At 47.0% G+C, this 17,628-nt stretch overlaps 1 protein-coding gene across 2 annotated transcripts in view; it reads right to left on the bottom strand.

Moving 5' to 3' along the window:
- The window catches only part of LOC119396995 (uncharacterized), a 125,704-nt gene extending 118,455 nt beyond the window's left edge, over window positions 1-7,249 (bottom strand). For both annotated transcript variants that reach the window (XM_049417296.1, XM_037664400.2), the window contains exon 1: window positions 7,064-7,249. In XM_049417296.1, the coding sequence (XP_049273253.1) occupies window positions 7,064-7,235 (172 nt within the window). In that variant the 5' untranslated portion in view covers window positions 7,236-7,249. The remainder of the gene's footprint in view (window positions 1-7,063) is intronic.
- Between the last annotated feature and the right edge of the window lie 10,379 nt (window positions 7,250-17,628).

Genomic DNA, 17,628 nt, shown 5'->3' on the forward strand with positions numbered 1-17,628 from the left:
AATCAAGGCATATAACGACGCCTATATAGCACTGCGCAGAGGAAAGCAAAGAGTTGCCACACGCTTACGCAGCTTTGTGGCGTTTCTTCACTTCCAGGCATAATATGTGCGGAGGTATATGGTCTGGAATGCATTCCAGTAGCGACCGTTGAACGTTATCCCTCGGGCTGTTGCACCGTCGTCAAATGCATATGTGCCCGAAAAGCACCGGCGTTTGACCTTGGGTATTCATTTGTCTGAAAACGCGTCTTGGCGGTGTCTCATTACTATATCATTGTCAGCTCGCATCGTGGAAACAGGACGACGATGGGCCCTCGGGCCGCTCTAGGTGGCCGGGCACTTGTGTGCTTCGGAGGAGGAGGAGAGGTTGAGGAAAGGAAAAGGCGCAACTTCTGCAACCCTAATCGGGAGCATTGCTCAGCGCTTCGGCGACCCAAAACTTTGCTGTGCACAAGGTGTGCACCAAAAACCCCTCGGAGCGCCTCGCAACCGCTAATGCCACAGCTGCGCCGCACCCGAGTCCGGCACGTGCTCTTTTCGTCCTCTTCTTCTACTTCGCTGTCAACACACGTGCGCCGATTGCTCCAGCGCGGGATGCAATGACTCTGATGGGTGAGACAACGAGTACGGAGAGAGAGAAAAAGACAGAGAAATGCTAGGGGGAAAAGAAATTCTTCGCGAGGCGATATTCGAACCAGCGTGTACCCACAATGCGAAGGCGAGCGTCTTAACCACTCGGCTATCCAGGCACGTTGGCAGAGCCTTATACGGTATACTATGGCAAGGGGAGTGAGGATGAGGAGGGGAGAGCGTAGCATAGAAAGAAAGTGGAAGAGATGACTGCAGAGAACGAAAGACAGGAAGGAAAGGAAGGAGAGATAATCAAGGAAAGAAAAAGAGAGCGACAGAAAGACATAAAAATACCGAGAAAGAGAGAGGGAGAAATATAAACAAACTGAGGCAAAAAAGAAGACGCAAGAAACAGAGAGAAGAGAGAAAGAAAAAGAGGAATAAAGAGAGAAAAAATTTGCAAAACTTAGCAAAACAGCGACCTTCAGGAGGTGCCCATAAGCTCCGCTCTCTCTTTAGCATTGCGCTTCCAGTGCAAGCTACGCTAATTTTCTTTTTCTATTTTTTTTGTACATTCGCATTTCTCTACATTCGCCGGCGCCGGGTTTCTCGCAAAAGATGCCGCCGCCACTGAAATCTGTAAGTCATAGAAGCTTCGCTTAAAAAGGAAAACATGAGAAACGCCGGCCAAAATGAAGATGTCTAAAAACACTAAGACGTTTCAGCTTCAGTACGATAATGTTTTTAAACCTCTCTTCATTTTGGTCGGCGCTTCTGACGTTTTTCTTTTGTCATCGTAAAAACGCTATTGTCTTGCATTGCACTGTCGGATGTTATGGGCAGCGAAAACGCCTTCCATCGATCGAGTCAAGGCACGCGCGCAGCGTGGATTCTGGCGCTTTCTGAAGATGTGCGGCTTTTCAAACATCGCTTTCTTTCTATCCTGTCCCGGGGAGTACTGACAGGATTTTGAGGCGTCGAAAAAGCTCCATCGAGGCAGACGCGCCTGCAGCCACGCGCCACACAGCGTCCTCGTTCCTCTTGCGGCCGTCCCCATAGTATGTAAATGAAAGCCGCGAGAATCGACATATCTGCTCGGTCCAGAAACACTCGACTGTGTATGTCGTTTGCATAATTCTGTCCCGAGTGAGGTTATGTTGTCGAGGGTTCCGCTCCTTTGCCGCGTGGAATCTAATGACACAAGACGTGCCTTCCTTGATTGACGATCTTTACGAAGTCGTTTTAGCTTTTTGGTTAATAATCGTCTCCATTGTGTGATGGAGCACATCGATTATCACCGGTCGCATCCGCAGACGCTTCGAAACATAGTGTCGGCATTACAAGTTCGTTTCTTCCGTGTTGCTTGTGTCAGCAGGTGTCCGTGGACTGCAGCAAAGCTGTACGTTGTTCCGACTCTTCGAATAAGTGTATTTGAAAGAGCGAACTGTAAGGGGCTGCCATAGGTGTGCCAGTGTTTGCAATATGTGCTATAATTAGGCGTTTATGGGAAACCTGCAAGGTTTTGTCAACCGCGCTTTGGAACTGCAACAAGACGCGTCTTGTCAAAAATATGGAAGGTATCAACACGAAATATCGTATTGAGCAGCCCAATCTTTAGATTGTGTACAGTGAAGGACATAAAACATCGCGCAAATTGGCCAAAACGGTGCTTTTTATGCGCTTGTAGAAATGTTAGCGCGGTTTCTGTTTGCTATAGCGAAGCGCATAGATATCGAACGTGGCAGAAACGAAGCTTGTGCTCTGGAACACATGCTAGAGAAATTCCAAATTGTGGGGACATCATAATTTTCAGAAAGGTACGCTATGAAAAGGTTTTTTCAAGCTGCTTGCGAAAAAAAAAAAAAACTTCACGTTTCACCGTTAGACCTTTCTAACGCGAAAATGAGACACGATTGAAGTAAACCGTTAAATGAATTTTTTTTCCCAAGTGCTAAAGCAATGATTTAGGAACAAGAGCTTGCGCGATCAACGCCTCCAGCGCACAGTGGTTCGTGGCTCTTTTTTTTTCTCTCCTTCTCTTCTCCTTGAGATTTGATGCTAAAATTTCGTCAAGGACATCGCGTTAAAGAATGCGTTATGTTTTAAGGACACTTGTGGAAACGCAATGAAGGGAAATTTCTGCAGCGAGTAAATACAGCTTAAACATTTAAAGGCAAGAGGAATGCTGACGAAGGAGTGGCATGGTGCACTCACGGGGACTGCTGGTATCATCGTCGTCATCCTCATGTGACCACCGTGCGAGCACCTGTGCAGGTTCTCAACCCTATAGTAATTCATTTGAAAGCTGCGTGTTGTGACCTGCGCTTTCTTTCTGTTTCGGTCTCAGAACAGCCAGTTTCCGTTGCCCCCTTGCATCGCTGGTCTGCTCTGTGGCGGCGTCCATGCTTTCGGGTCGCAGTAGTGAAGGCAGCACCGCGATGTTCGGCGACACGGCGTGTGCTTGGGGAATACGAGCGGCGCGTGTCATGTGATCTGGATGTGTATACATTCAACGAAGCTTTAGCGTAATGGAGTTACTACAGTGCGGGGCTCAATGCAACCTGGTTCACTTTCTGTCCCATACAGCACATGCTGTTAATTGAATTCAGTGCTTTATTTATATTTCAATGAGTAGTGAAAGAAGGGAGCAGTCACAAAAAGCTACTGCTGTGAGTGGCTTAACAAGGTGTGGCCAAGCGAAGCATCCGAAGGCTAAATAAGAGAGCGGCTCAGCGAAAACAAAACGCGCAGCATGCATGTCGTTTTCGAGTACGGGCGAGCCACGCGGTCAGGGTCGGCGCCGTTCCACAAAAAGAGCGTGTTCCCGACAGCATGCCACGATTAATTTGGACAGCGCGGGCGTCAATGTATTGCTTACTTGTCATGCGCGCACTTTTCATCCGCTGACATTTATCTGATAACATCACTCGCTGCCTCCACGCAGCAAGCGGCGCTGCTACACTGCAAGGCCCAAACATCGGTACCTTTCGTCATACGTCGTCATGCATGGTCGTCACATCGCTACCTTCACTGCATTTCACTGCAACAGCGAACTTTTGTGCCGAAGAAAACGTTCGTCCTTCAGTCTAGACCAAGGCATCGCACCTGATGTGCCTGATCGCATGCCTAATTACTAATTTAGGCAAACAATGAATTTAGAAATAAGGTGGCTGGAAGAACACAAAAAATGTGTTTTTGCGAAAGTTCTCGAAACTTGACCGCAACGCCACACACAATGACCAAATAAAAATGATTACGCGTAACGTGCCAGGAATGTAAACAGTAAAATATTCGACCGCTTTGTCTTATATACAAGAAGTTCCGAGGTGCTATTACCGATATCTCCATGTCTATATAAATGCACTACGCTTTAGATGGAAATAAAGTTACCTATACGTCACAAGCAAGAACAACTTATTCATCTAATCCTCACTAATATTTCTGGTCTATAATTATCGTTTAAATATACCCTGAAACTGCCCTAGAATCGTCAAAGTGTCCAGTTTGTCGTACAGTGGGTGAATGCACTTATTTTAGATAGAGGCAGGCGAGCAAGGACAAGGTGGAGACCTTCAGTACGCGAAAATGTTACTGTAGCAGCAAACCAGTGCACAGTCAGAATCCGCTGCATGTGTTTTTCTACGCCCAAGCTCGGCTTGTCACGTGTACCGGCTCATTGTCGCTGTCTTCATTTGATTCGCTGTATAATATAAAATATGAACATTTTCGTGCCGATCACTTCCCTTAAGATTCTCCCAGGATCTTCAAGTAATAACTGGACTCGACAACGGCGGCAATTCGGGCTACCTCTTTGTTCATCATCGTCTAGAACAATATGTAAATAAGAGACGAACAAGTGAGTCCCTTTTAATAAATGTGTTTCAGGCTCAGATATGTTGGTGCCTGTGTGTGACTACGGTTGCTCCCCTTCTCTTGCATGATAGCTGCCATCGTAATGTTGTCAACAATCACAAAAATATGCAAATAAACAAACAAACTAACATTCACACCCTCAGTGCTACAATGAAAAATGTTCGCGACACAGGAGAGTTCACATAGCATCGCAGTTCACATAGAAGTCCACAATGTAGCCAAGAATACCGGTTAATAATAACAATGCGAGCAATATTTTCTTTATCTCATTTAGTACCTCCGTGATATTTCTAATTCCTCTATAAATTGTACTAATGCGCGACTCGCCACGGTGGTCCAGTGGTCATGGTGCTCGACTACTGACCGGAAGGTCGCAGGATCGAATCCCGGCCGCGGCGGCCGCATTTCGGTGGAGTCGGATTGCTAGAGGCCCGTGTGCTTAGATTTAGGTGCACGCTAGAGAACACCAGGTGGTCGAAATTTCCGGAGCCCTCCACTACGGCGTCCCTCATTATCATATCGTGGTTTTGGGACGTAAAATCCTAACAATTACATAGATGTATATAAATGTACTAATGCGCGCGCAGCGTTGTTTTGAAAGTTTCCTGATTGCCATGGGCCCAAAACTTTGCTGATGATAGTGACCGCCTATCTAAACCACGTAGCCTTTCCGAAATTTATTACGGGGAGTATCAATTTTTAAAGTGCTGAAGAAGGTGTCTTGTTCAGCACACGATCATTGTTAGCTTTTGTTACCCTCTACAAAAAGCTCTCAGTGTAAGCGACCCTGTTCCAGACGACCGCTGGGCACAGAATGCCAGCGTCTTATGCTGGCATCTGGCGACGACGAGCAGTTCCCGCGAAACTGTATAAGGTGCGCTTGGGAAGCTTGAAGCGCCGCCAGAACGGACTCTGACACCGCTCTTAAGCTTCGTGCAGGTTATTGGGCAACCCGGGCGATCATCGCTGCCTGTATACGACGGGCAAGGAGAGGAAAAAAAGGACGCTGTACTCGAGCTGCACAGACCGCAGAGAAAAGCCAGTGTTTACCAGAGCCCATCGAGATTTTCGGACCGTCGTGTCGCCTTATTTTTAGAGCGCTCCCTGCTCGACGGCACAGTTTCGCCGCTGGGACCCGGCGTGAGCAGGGCCCAGGAGGAGGCATTCCTTTTAGAATGGCGCATGCCCGGTGGTCGCTCTCGAACGCCCCGTCCTGGAAGTGCTCGCCTCTACCGAAACCGAACGCAGAACGTTGCATCGACACGGGGCGACCAGCCACGTAAGGTGTCGCGCTGCTAAGCTCAAGGACGTTGCTTCGATTCCCTGCAACCGCATTTCGAGGGAGGCGAAACGCAAAGAACACCCATGCGCTTGTATTTAGGCGCACGGTAAAAGGACACCGGGTGGTCGAAATCAATACGTAGTCCCCCCACCATTCCCCATAATTGCGGGTTTGGCACGTGAAATAGTTACTCTTACTAGAAGAGCTGGGTATGGATGCCAGCACGTCACGCTTTACTAAAAAAACTGGCTGTTAGTGAACTTGTGGAGAGCCTATAGTGATGGCTGCGTAAAGTGGCTCGTAGTCTCCGTATGTTATTCATCTTTTAAAGTGCGCTGTATCTGGCTAACGGGCCAGGTCCACCATAAGCCGCTATATAACGGATCATAAATGTGATGCTTCGCCGAGAAAAAAAATGGAGCGCCTCTTAATGCCTACTACCGATTGCCGAGAAAAATACCGGGGATCTTAAGTTAGCAGAAACGAAAGGTAGCGCAATCTCATTCGTCTAGTCTCAGTTTTTCGTTTCTAGATCAGCCCAACACCCGATATCCTTCAGGTCCCATTAAGAGGCTCGACATTATCAACACGGGTGACCTTATTTATCAAACGCAATTTACAAAAGCCGTAATCGAATCGTTAAACACTTAAGGTCCAAAACTTACACGATAAAATTATGTGTATTAATCAAAAGCCGCAGTGCAGCTGTTGGTACCACGCTCACTCCGTCATATTAAGCCTTCCCCTAATATCTTGTTCGTCCGCAATAACCAAGCATTGGTTACAGTCAAGTTGTATAAGAAGCAAGAAAAGGTGCCCTTTGTGACAGGCGCTACCGGCGCGCAAATTTGAACGCATAATCTTCTGCGAACTCTCACAATGCTACGATTCAATATTGGCCTACAGTACCCGAAGGAACGATTCACGCCGAGAACAAAAGTCGAATGCAGTGTAAGCAAGCGGTTTGTAAGAAAGAAGTGGACACGTAAAATGAAATCCTGCACTATTGTGCAAGGTTTCGGCGAAGGGTAGCTCGTCGTTAAATGAAGCAAAAAAAAATATAGACAAACTGAACCCTCTAGGAATTCTACGCGACAACGACAAATCTATGGACGGCTTTCGCTTTGGTATTTAAATGTGATCACCTTAGCGCAGCGGTTGCTCTTCAGTAAATACCGCGTAAGCCCGCGCCAATAATGGAGAACTAACTCGCGCTAATTTTAACCACGTCGTAATGGGAACTGACGGAGCCAGAGCATTCGCCGGAGCAGTGGCCGTGCAGGCACGTACGGCACCGTAACCGGGTCAGCCACCACGATGTAACCAAATGCCACTCACAGAAAAAGACGGCGAGGTATTCCTCAGTCTGCAGAAGACTCTCGAGCTGTTTGCCGCTCACGTCCTCGATGACGTCCGAGTCGGCGGTCTGCTTCGCTTTCTTGGCCCCGCTCGAGTGTTCCGGGAGGAGCAGGAGCAGGAGCGCCAGGCTCAGGAGCACGCGCCCAGCCATCTTCCCGCGCGCGACTGCCGGCCGCGACGGCTCCGCTCCTTCCCCCGCCCTCCCCTCGCGCCGCCTGGTGCTTTTTCTTTTTTTTTAGTGGCCGTACTCTGTTCGCAGCAGCCGGTGGGACTTTCCCCGCAGATGCAAAGGTGCAAGGGACTTTATCCCAGCCGAGTTGCGTGTCGCCGCCAAGCTCTTCGAGATGCGTGTGCGCGAAAGCTCTAGGGCTTCTTAAAGGGACGCTGAACAGAAAAGGCGATTCTTCTCGTATTAGTAAATTGCAATTTAACAATGCCGAAACCGCCACTTTCACCGCAAGAAGCGAGAAAAAGAAAATGCGCGTGGCGAGGCCGCCTTCAAGTTCCCGCACTAGCTAGACGTGACGTGATAGATTCTGACGGTGTCTGCTAGAGCCACGATGTGTTCCTGTGAACCCAAAATAATAACATAGGAAGTTTCAGAAATTTTCACTGAATGTGGCCAGAACATGCAAAAAGGCTTTGAAATTCATGCCGTCACGGCACGTTCACATGCTGAAGTTTCGGCGTGAAATCCAAAACTGAAACTTCGACCTTGAGCCTATGATGGCCAGATTAATGACAATAGAGTTCCGAAAAACAAACTCATCTGTCTTTAACGTTTCAGATTAAGGTTTTGATGATAGTGTTGGAGGAGACTTGGGTGTGCGTTCGCTCTCATCTCATCGAAGCGGGGAGAGGCGAAACAAACCCAGCACCCGGAATGCGACATCATGCACATTCAAAGCAAGCGATGGGAGTTTGTGCGAAACCGCTCTCCCCGTTGATCAAGTTCACACCTCGAATCTTATCGCAGAAAATACGCTTACATGCCCGGTATAACAAGCTCTCGTGACAATGTTTCACCGCTTCGTCACTCTATCAAAGCGCAAATTTTGCGATCCCTGTACGGGAACGCCCTGAACGTTTTCTTACACTAAGTTCTGTTTTGTCAGTGGACGCTTTCCGAACCATCCTGGAGTGTTTTTGCGACGTATAAAGAGAAAAATCAGCGACACCGACGGATTCCGTATGTCCATGTGATGTACTTTTCATTCGTATGTCGAAAAGAAATTATCCAACGTGTTTTTCCCTAGGATCATGTTAGTTCAAGTCCAATAGGCTTAATCTAGAATTTTTAAAAAATCAATATTGAAATTGGTATCCGAATATACCCAACCCAACTTGTCGGAACAAACCCTCTTATTTCTGCCTGCGCCAAACAGTTTGAAAATCCCACTTCTCCTCATAAAGACGATTACAGCGGTGAAGCTCGCTTCTGGGGCACTGACAGTAGTGACGCGCATATAGAGGCCATAGTGAAGCAGCAGGAGAAGCACCGCGTGTATTCGCGTGCTGCCGCGAGAGAGCTCCTCCTCTGTTCGGCGGCGACCGATGATCTTTCATGTCCGCGCTGGGGACAACGTGACAGATATCGTGGCGAACGCAATTATGCACTGAAACAACAAATTCTTCCTAAATATGCAACAAAATCATGTAGCATCAATAGCAGCATGCCTTTAAAGAGAGCTCCAAAGCAAATTTGGTAATGGAAGTTGACAGGTTTTATAAATGTAGTATTTGAACGAACGAACTATTTTTAAAAGTATGTTTATTAGCGTAGGAGCGACAAGAAACTGAAACGTCCTGTTAGGATGCCGAGGGAAGGGAAGCTTCGGCGCCAACGAAAACGCTCTCCCACTAAGGTGGCCACCATACTCCCACTTCTTTCGTGTACGCCGCCATCGCCGAGGGGCCGCGTCTCCGTTTCGCATTGGACGATTACCGGAAGTCACGTGCCACGGTCGCCGTGACGCAGTGCGTGTTGCGTAGGGCAGGTATGCGTGCGTAGTCAGTCGAAGCGCGGCTCCCTCGAGAGGAATGACCTTGTGCTTGACCATGCAGCCTTTTCTACACGATCGCCACCGAGTACCGCACTCGTTTGCAATGCCCTCTTTTTAAATGCATTCAGCTATATTGGCATACATCTACAGTCATCGTCGGTGCTTTAGTTAACACAAACTTTCTCAAGGAGAAGTTCTCGCGAAATATTAAGCCAATTTATGCCACTAAAACGAATGAAAGAACAAACAAAAGCGTGCGTGTTCCTCTTTGAAACACACGTGTAGAAGGATTCTGCTGTTGTTCGCACCGGCGCTTCGTAATTTTTCTATTAAACTATTATTGCGATAGCGTTATATGGACACTCCAGGCGTGCAGTTTTGCCGTCGCCATGATGTTCTGGATAAAGTCCACATCGAGAACATCGCCCCGCGCGTGGAATGTTTTGCGTGCGAGTGAAAGCGTGCGAGGGCTGCAGACGACCGCGCCGAGAGGAAAGGCGCACAGGAAGGCGGTGGGGGCTGCGTGGCTCTGGGAGAAAATGCGTGCTTTGACCGACAAATAGGGTGTGCCGTATCTTTACAGGGAATCAGCAGACGGATCATACCTTTGTGTACGTGCTGTGTTCTCATCGCAAAATTTGCGTTGAAGCTATGGACAGCAAGAAGGTCACTTCGCTCGCTGCAGAGGCCACGTTTCTTAACAGAGTAAGCATGCCAGCCTTATTTCGTATGACATTCCAATTTTTTGCTATCACATTCATTGCTTCGCCCTTGCGGCGAAACTCTGACCTTTTAGAAGCTGCGGTACAGCAGTTCGTGAATGACCTATAACTTGATGGTGGAGTAAACCAATGTTTGCATTTGGGCTTTGTCGTGGACCCATTTCATCCAACCATGCATACATTGAATGGAACCGTGTCTGGTGTGGATATCAACAGCGTATTACTTGTCCAGTAAACGTATTAAGCCTTGCATACTTAAGTTGGACTCTTTATTAATATATAATAGCCTGCTAGTGCCTATTTGCACGACCATCTAACGTCACTCACGTGTAATAAAAAAATTCAACCTTGCCTTCATTTAACGGCATCGGTTAATTAATTCCGTTAAGCACGATATTGCATCACGCATACCATCTATTAGTTTCAGATAAATTGGTTTGTTTTTAGATAAAAGTTCACTTGTGATTGGTTAATGTTTACTGATCACAATAAAATTTTAAACATATGTTCTCTTCGGTACTATGGTAATACATACCGGACAATACGGCTGCAAGTCATTTAGTTTTTTTTTTTTACAACCTGAACTTTACCGAACAAAGTGAACCGGTAGACGCAGGATGAACCACTGCGGCTTAAGCGGTCAGCGAAGGCATTATGCGATTCCTCGTCGTCACTACGTTTTAAGTGAATATAAACACACACACACACACACACAGAAGCATCAAACAGACGCGCGTGCGAAGCAACTTTATTAACGTTTCGCTCGGGGCCGGAGCGAAACGTTAATGAAGTTGCTTCGCACGCGCGTCTGTTTGATGTTTCTGTGAATATTTCATCGGACCTAGAAACCCTTTGTTGTTTTGGTGTGTGTGTGTGTGTATATATATATATATATATATATATATATATATATATATATATATATATATATATATATATATATATATATATATATATATATATATATATATATATACCCTCTTGAGGCCCGAGTAAGTTTGTGGCCAAACAGGTGAAATCAAAACACATTTTTGGGAAAGGAACAACACTCGCCTATAACAAACTTTTCCATTTGCTCGCGAAAAGCACTCATTTGTTGTGAAAGAGCTTCGAGCAGTTTCGCGCAGATGTGGTGCAAAGAAAGATGTTTAACGTGATGCACCGGAACTTTGTTCGCTGAGAACATCCTGAGTTTCGGCACCTCGAGGAGGATCCCTAGTTCCCAAGCTCTGGCATGTGGCTTGCTGGTTCTCGGTTCAGGAGGTAGGGGCGCGACCTTGGCTTCCAGCAGCTTCCGTAGTGACTCATTGTCAAATTCTGCACCACACCTGTCTTTCGACAACAGGTATGACAATTCCAAGTCCAAGGTGTCATTGCTGGTCATTGCCTCAAGAACATGTTTCTTTCTCACTGATTCCTAGGTGAAACAGACGCCAAAGCTTAATGCCATAGGGTAACCAACCGCATTAGATTGGCAAACATACCCAGGAAAAAGCGCATATTGAGACCGAGTGTGCATTATAATGCGCATTTGAAGAAAACAGCTTGTAATAACAAAAATACTCGCCCTTAGGTGTTACATGACGTGCGGAAATCATTCCTAAACCCTTCCTTGGTAGACTTAAACAACAGTTAAGAAATATGACTCAATGATTATTGAGCAACTTGTGAATTACTTGGACGCCGTCAGTAGAACGTCGAAGACTAGAATGACGCCATGTTTCAAAGCGGGAAAACGTGGCTTCCACTGCTTCCTGTATTACTGACCAGATGTCACCACATGATAGAGAATGCGATTGCACTAAGAAAGTTGGCTGTAATGGTGGCGCGAATTTCGAAAACCCCCGGCCGCGGTGGCCGCATTTTCGATGGAGGCGAAAATGTTTGAGGCCCGTGTACTTAGATTTATGTGCACGTTGAAGAATCCCAGGTGGTCGAAATTTCCGGAGCCCTCCACTACGGCGTCTCTTATAGTCATATCATGGTTTTGGGTTAAACCCCAGATATTATTATTAATTTCAAAAACCGGGAAAGAACATATGTGCATTGCAATGCACGCGGGGTCTGAAGAGGATATGTAAAATGCCACGTGCGCTTCTTTTGTTATTTTTATGTAACAAGTCCGTCGCACGCGTACACGCTGGGAACGTCGCACGCGTCCGTCGCACGCGTACACGCTGGGAACGTCGCACGCGTCCGTCGCACGCGTACACGCTGGGAACGTCGCACGCGTCCGTCGCACGCGTACCCGTCGCACGCGTTCCCAGACATTAAGGACTTATTCTATTCTTTGTCGCAGTCTGGCGTGCTTTCCTGTGTTCAAGATTGTATAGGGTCATTCCAAGTGAAACGCCCCAGCCGAAAATTCGACGACCAGCGCTTCTATTGAAAAAAATTCAGCTAGTGTGAGAGTGATTTTAGTAAAGAATTTTCGTTCAGAAAAATTATCTGGTCACGTGACCGCCCTTTGAATGTTCTGGCGAGAAGGCAAAGTTTGGTGGGAATAAATTATGCGTATTCAACCTTCAAACTGGGTACAATGGCACAGTGTGTTTTAAAGAATTCTATTGTCGTTGTTCTTTCACGTGACGTCACAAGAAAAACGATGTTAATTTTCCGGCTTAAATAGGCTTAGCAAAGAAGCAAGAAAACGTGAAAATTCAGACAATTTTCGTAAAACCGGTGGCAGTGTTTCATTCGCAAAAATTTTATAGCTCTTTTACCAGTCAACTTACTATCTGCTAAAAAATATTTTCAACCTTTGTAAACAAGCATTTATTGAGAAAAATGCTTGCAAAGTTGACAAAAAAATGACTTTTTTAAAGGGGCCCTGCAACACCTTTCTTAGTTATATTAGAATAGTCTCATTATTGACGTATGACTCTTCACGAGTCATATGCCGCAAAAATTTTTCGAATCCGTCAAGTCTAAGTGGTGTTACCAAATTACAGAGATCACGTTCCGCAGCTTTCTCGCTCAACTCAACGCAGCGAGCGCGCGGAAAGCTGCGCGCTTCGTGAAGGGAGGGAGGGCGGAGGTGCGAGGAGGCGACGTCAGCGCCGGCGGCATTTTTTTTTCTTCATTTTTTTCTCTCTGGCGTCTCGGCGCAACCACGTGGTCTGTGGCGCCACTTCCGGTCGGCTCGCGCGGTCGTCGTCGAGCGGCGGAGCCCATGGCTAGAGTGACCTAGAATAGGGGGAGTGTCCAAAGCGCCGGCTCCCGCGTGGGCCTTTTGCCGTGAACTACCGCGCCGCGCCGCTGCTGCGCCGGACCCGTGGGCTTTCCGCGCTCGGGAAGCGCGCGGAAAGCGAGGGGCGTCTGCTACGCGCTGTAGTTTTTTGCGCCGCGGTTCCACACAGGGCACTTGAAGTCTACTTAACTTTTATAATGCGGTGCGGAATGGAGCTTATTCATCTTTAAGCGTTGTGTTAGTGCTGGGGCAATAACAGAATGCAAAAAATAATGTGTCAAGCGGCATCACCGTGGCCTAGTTCCGGTCACAAAGTTCGAGAACGTTGTGCGTGTGTAAAAACGCTAAAAATGGACACGCACAAGCAAAGAACGAAAAAAAAAACCCTATTCGCACGAGTAATCGGGCAATAGCATCACGCATGCACGAATTAGGAGTAATAAAAAAAGTAAATTGAACGCGCAGTCAGCTGAAATACTTGCGCGCAGTGACTTCACGAGCTTTTTACTCATAGTCGCCACTGGTTTGCTAGCCATATGCAAACCGCTTTATTTGACAGTTCATTAGACTCCACAAGCTCTTTATTATGTACGGAGCACACCGGGAAGACGCAAGGGAAACAAAAAAAAGATTAAAAAGAGTAGAGACGGCCATACGACCGCAATGCTGTTGGCTTATTTTTGTTTCTGAGATAGTGTACAACAAGGCGCGCCGTGCGCAAACATTTTAAAGAAAGCAATGCTAGGTAAACTAACCTTATTCCACAAGTTTTTGCATAAAAGGCGTAATATAGAAAATGCTTTACAGATATCCAGATATCATGAAACAAAGTTCCAAATGCCCCCATTCTTGCTGTACAAGCTGCCTGAACGAAAATACGGTAAGAAATAAATACATATTATATATATATATATATATATATATATATATAATATATATATTATCGCATGTTGCATTGGATCCCTGAACGTCAGTATGAAACGTTCGCGCGAGATGCATGCATTGCTTCAAGGCATCACGGCTTCACCATACGAAATGAAAACAGTTTCAAACAACTCATTCTCAACTTCAGATGTTTTCACGGTTCTCGGAGGTTAGCGTTCGCCCGGTTCAGAGAGTTTACGATAAGATGTGTACGAGTAGTTACATAAAATACAATTGTTTCTGCGGCAGTTGAGTGCGCGCCAACAGGGCACCCAACCACAATTTCCCGCTTTTTCCTGATGACGTCAATATAGCGCCCAACACAATTTCGTGCTGAAGCTCCGGAGTACTCAAATAGCGAGTCTGCTCATCTCTTCAATAAATATAAAGAGATGACCAGACGGGTAAAGCACGCCTCTTTTGTCCCGCAGGCGCGTGCAATCAGGTGCTCTGCTAGTGAGGATCACGTTTGTTTTCGGGCGATCGCTCGTAACATGAAGTGAGGCATACACGATGTTGCACTGTTATCGTTTCATTTTCTTTGGTTTGTCTCTTTTTTAACGCTAAACCTTAGATGCCTCATCAAACACTAAAATTGACCGTCGGCGTCCCGCGTAGCCAACACGAGTGATGCACAAAATCATCACGCGATGACGTCGACTGAACTTGTGACGTCATATATGAGGACGCCATCACATGACATGGTCGCTTTCCATTGCCTCCGTGATCGGCCCCCGATGTAGGCAATGTAAAAGCAGGTGAGGTGCAGAAAGCTTGCAATGCCTTCGATCCTGTGGGCACTCCGAAACCACGTTATGTGCAGAAAGCTTTCGGGAGGGGCGAGGGAGTATCAGTGCATCCACTGACGAAAAAGATGGCTTTCGTTTTCGAGTCATCTCCGGCGAATTGATAAGGGACCATGTTTTTTTTTTCATGTAATTTTTTCGCATAAATTTTACCTACGTCAGTTCTTCAATATGCATATGGGTAAGTCTAACATGTTGACATCTATATTGGTGACCACCACGTTTTTTATAACCTGACGGAAACAAATGGTCAGACCACACATCGTCAGAATTATTTCTGGCTGAACGCTGGTTTGCGCGCTATGCACCATATTATTATTGTTAGTCGTTACGCAAATGGCAAGCATGTCAAGTTAGTGATGCCATGACCTATCGGTCGTCCGTGTCTGTTTCGTCCGTCGTCTTAGAAAAAATTTTGCGCAAGAAGTAGTGACTATCGGTCGTGTTGGGCATACGTACATTCGTCCCCTCCGCAAGTGAACGAGACGCGAGTTACGCGAGTAATTTTTTACTTTTGGTACCGCGGCCCCGCCGACTGACACATTCGGCTTCGCATGAAATCGCTTGAAACAGCAGAGCGCCGGAGGCAGCCTTGTAAAAGAAATCGAATGCACGAAATAATAGATAGGATATGAAGGGTGCAAACGCGTTAGCATTCATGAGCTAGTTACTACGTGCATATGTGCTACGTTGTTCTGGTTATGTCCAGTTTATTCTCTCCTGCAGCAAGTTTACGTTCGTCATTCCACACGGAGGTAAGCTAAGCGCCTTTTCTTACGATGAAGTGCGCGCAGGATGCATTCCTCAAACAGTCGCGGAAGTGTGGACCAATGCGGTGACAAACCAGCTGCAAGGATATATACAAAAACCCCGTTTCACAACACACAAACGCGTTCTTTGTGTGATGAGTCGCTGCAGTATTATGTTGCAGTGACGCAGTATTAAATGTTGCCCAAATTTTCCCAATTTTAGCTAATAGCGGCCAAAATATCACGCGCGTAGCAGACGCTCGCCGCTTTGACGCGGCTTCCGCCGCGGAGAAAGCCCACGGGTCCGGCACGGCAGCGCCGCAGCGCGGAAGTTCACCGCAAAAGGCCCTCGCTCCTCCCATGTATTCGCGCGGCGCTTTGGACACTCCCCCTATTCTAGGTCACTCTACCCATGGCAGTGGCACCGTGTATCGCGCGTGCTTGAAAACTGCGAGTCGGTTTGGTAATGTTGGGTGTGCACCTCGAACTGCCGTAGTGTTTTCGTCGCTCTGCCAACCATGGACGCAAACTTGCGTGCGCGTTTGGAACGAATGACAGCTGAGATGGGTTTCGACCCACACTCCGATACACGCGCTTGAATCGTATTCAACACGGGGAAGCTGCGTGCACCCTTCTCCCAGTGGCGGTACTTCGATGCTGTTTGCTCTTCGAATGCGGGCGCACAGCGAGTGCGGGCTGACAACAAAGAACTAAAGACCAGAAGAAAGGATCGTGGGGCATCGGGCCGGTGCGGACCCATCCCCCGGCTGTCTGCAGCTACCGTGAAAATGCGAGTCTGCTTGGTTGCTGTGTCGCGGTTTCTCGGGAACCTGAGACTACGGGGAGGATACGCCGAGGTACGGCTCGATGACATACTGAACAGACAGCGAACGGGACTCTCGCCATACAGCGAACACAGGTATCCTAAGCTAGCCGGCGCCAGCATTGTTATCGGAGAAATGCTGCACCGCTGCCTCGGTCGGTCGTGAGAACGTGCCGACGATGCAGTTTCCAGCTGACGAGGCAACACTCGAACGGCTGCGACTCTCAACGGCAACCGGCAATGGTCAAAAGCACAGAAATATTCACGATTTCGGCACTGCACATGGTGAAGAAAACGCAACCACGCAACTACGAGTAGACGAGCTGTCGGTGAGACCGGAAGTGCTAATATTAATGTTTGTTCGGTGTTTTAACGGCATAGCACAATATAAACATACATATTATCTACTTATTGAACTCAAAATTAACAACTAAGGTAGTAATGAGGGTGTTATCGTGATTATAACATCAGCCAATGGTGGAACTGCCGACAATCGCGTCATATAGTGCGGACTAATACATCATTTGTCGAGAGAAGAGGGAGCGATTTTCAGCTGACTTTGAGAATTTATTGTAAATTCCAGGCCGCTCGCTTCGCTATAATATTTGGCTCGCGTGTTCTCGGGAGCCTCGACTACCGATTGGCAGCGCTTTTTGACCCTGCTCAAAAAGTGTTGCAAGGCCCCTTTAAGCACTGAGGGCCTCGCGATAAAATTATAAGAGAGGGTTCTTTATATGCTCCAACGTCTTCTCTTGTGACTTGGAAATTTTTATTCCTATAAACTTTGTTTAAAGCGAAAAAATAATTTTTGATGTCCATAACTGATATCAGTGGTATATAGGCAGTACCGATGTCTGTCTTTACAGAACGCGTGCTTGCAGAACGCGTGCTTTTTCTCGGCGATATTTTTGGGCTTGCATAAGGACTCCATTAGTTTTTCAAGCAAGCTCTGGCAGCGGGATGTCGCATCAGTGTATATATATATCGAAACTAGCTTACTTTTGTGCCTTCATTACTGGCTTTCTTGGCAATAGGGCAAGTCAGGCAGACGAGCAAAGCATGGGCATTAGCGTTTGGCATTGGTGTTTATTGGCTGACGCTGCTTCATTTTATGCCACACTGATGCGCTGATGCGTGAATCACATGATTCCTTGCTCTCGGGTGTTTCCCACTAGCACAGGAACAGCGTTTCATGGTTTACCAACACTTGCAAAAGGAAATTATGGCTTCAAAACGTAAATTTCTTGTCGTTCAGGCCTTTTGCTTTCAGATGTACCGTCATCTGTTCGCATTTTCTACACCTTAATCGTTACTGTCAAAGTAGGCT

The sequence above is a fragment of the Rhipicephalus sanguineus genome, chromosome 6 (assembly GCF_013339695.2).
Source record: "Rhipicephalus sanguineus isolate Rsan-2018 chromosome 6, BIME_Rsan_1.4, whole genome shotgun sequence".
NCBI classification, from domain to species: domain Eukaryota; kingdom Metazoa; phylum Arthropoda; class Arachnida; order Ixodida; family Ixodidae; genus Rhipicephalus; species Rhipicephalus sanguineus.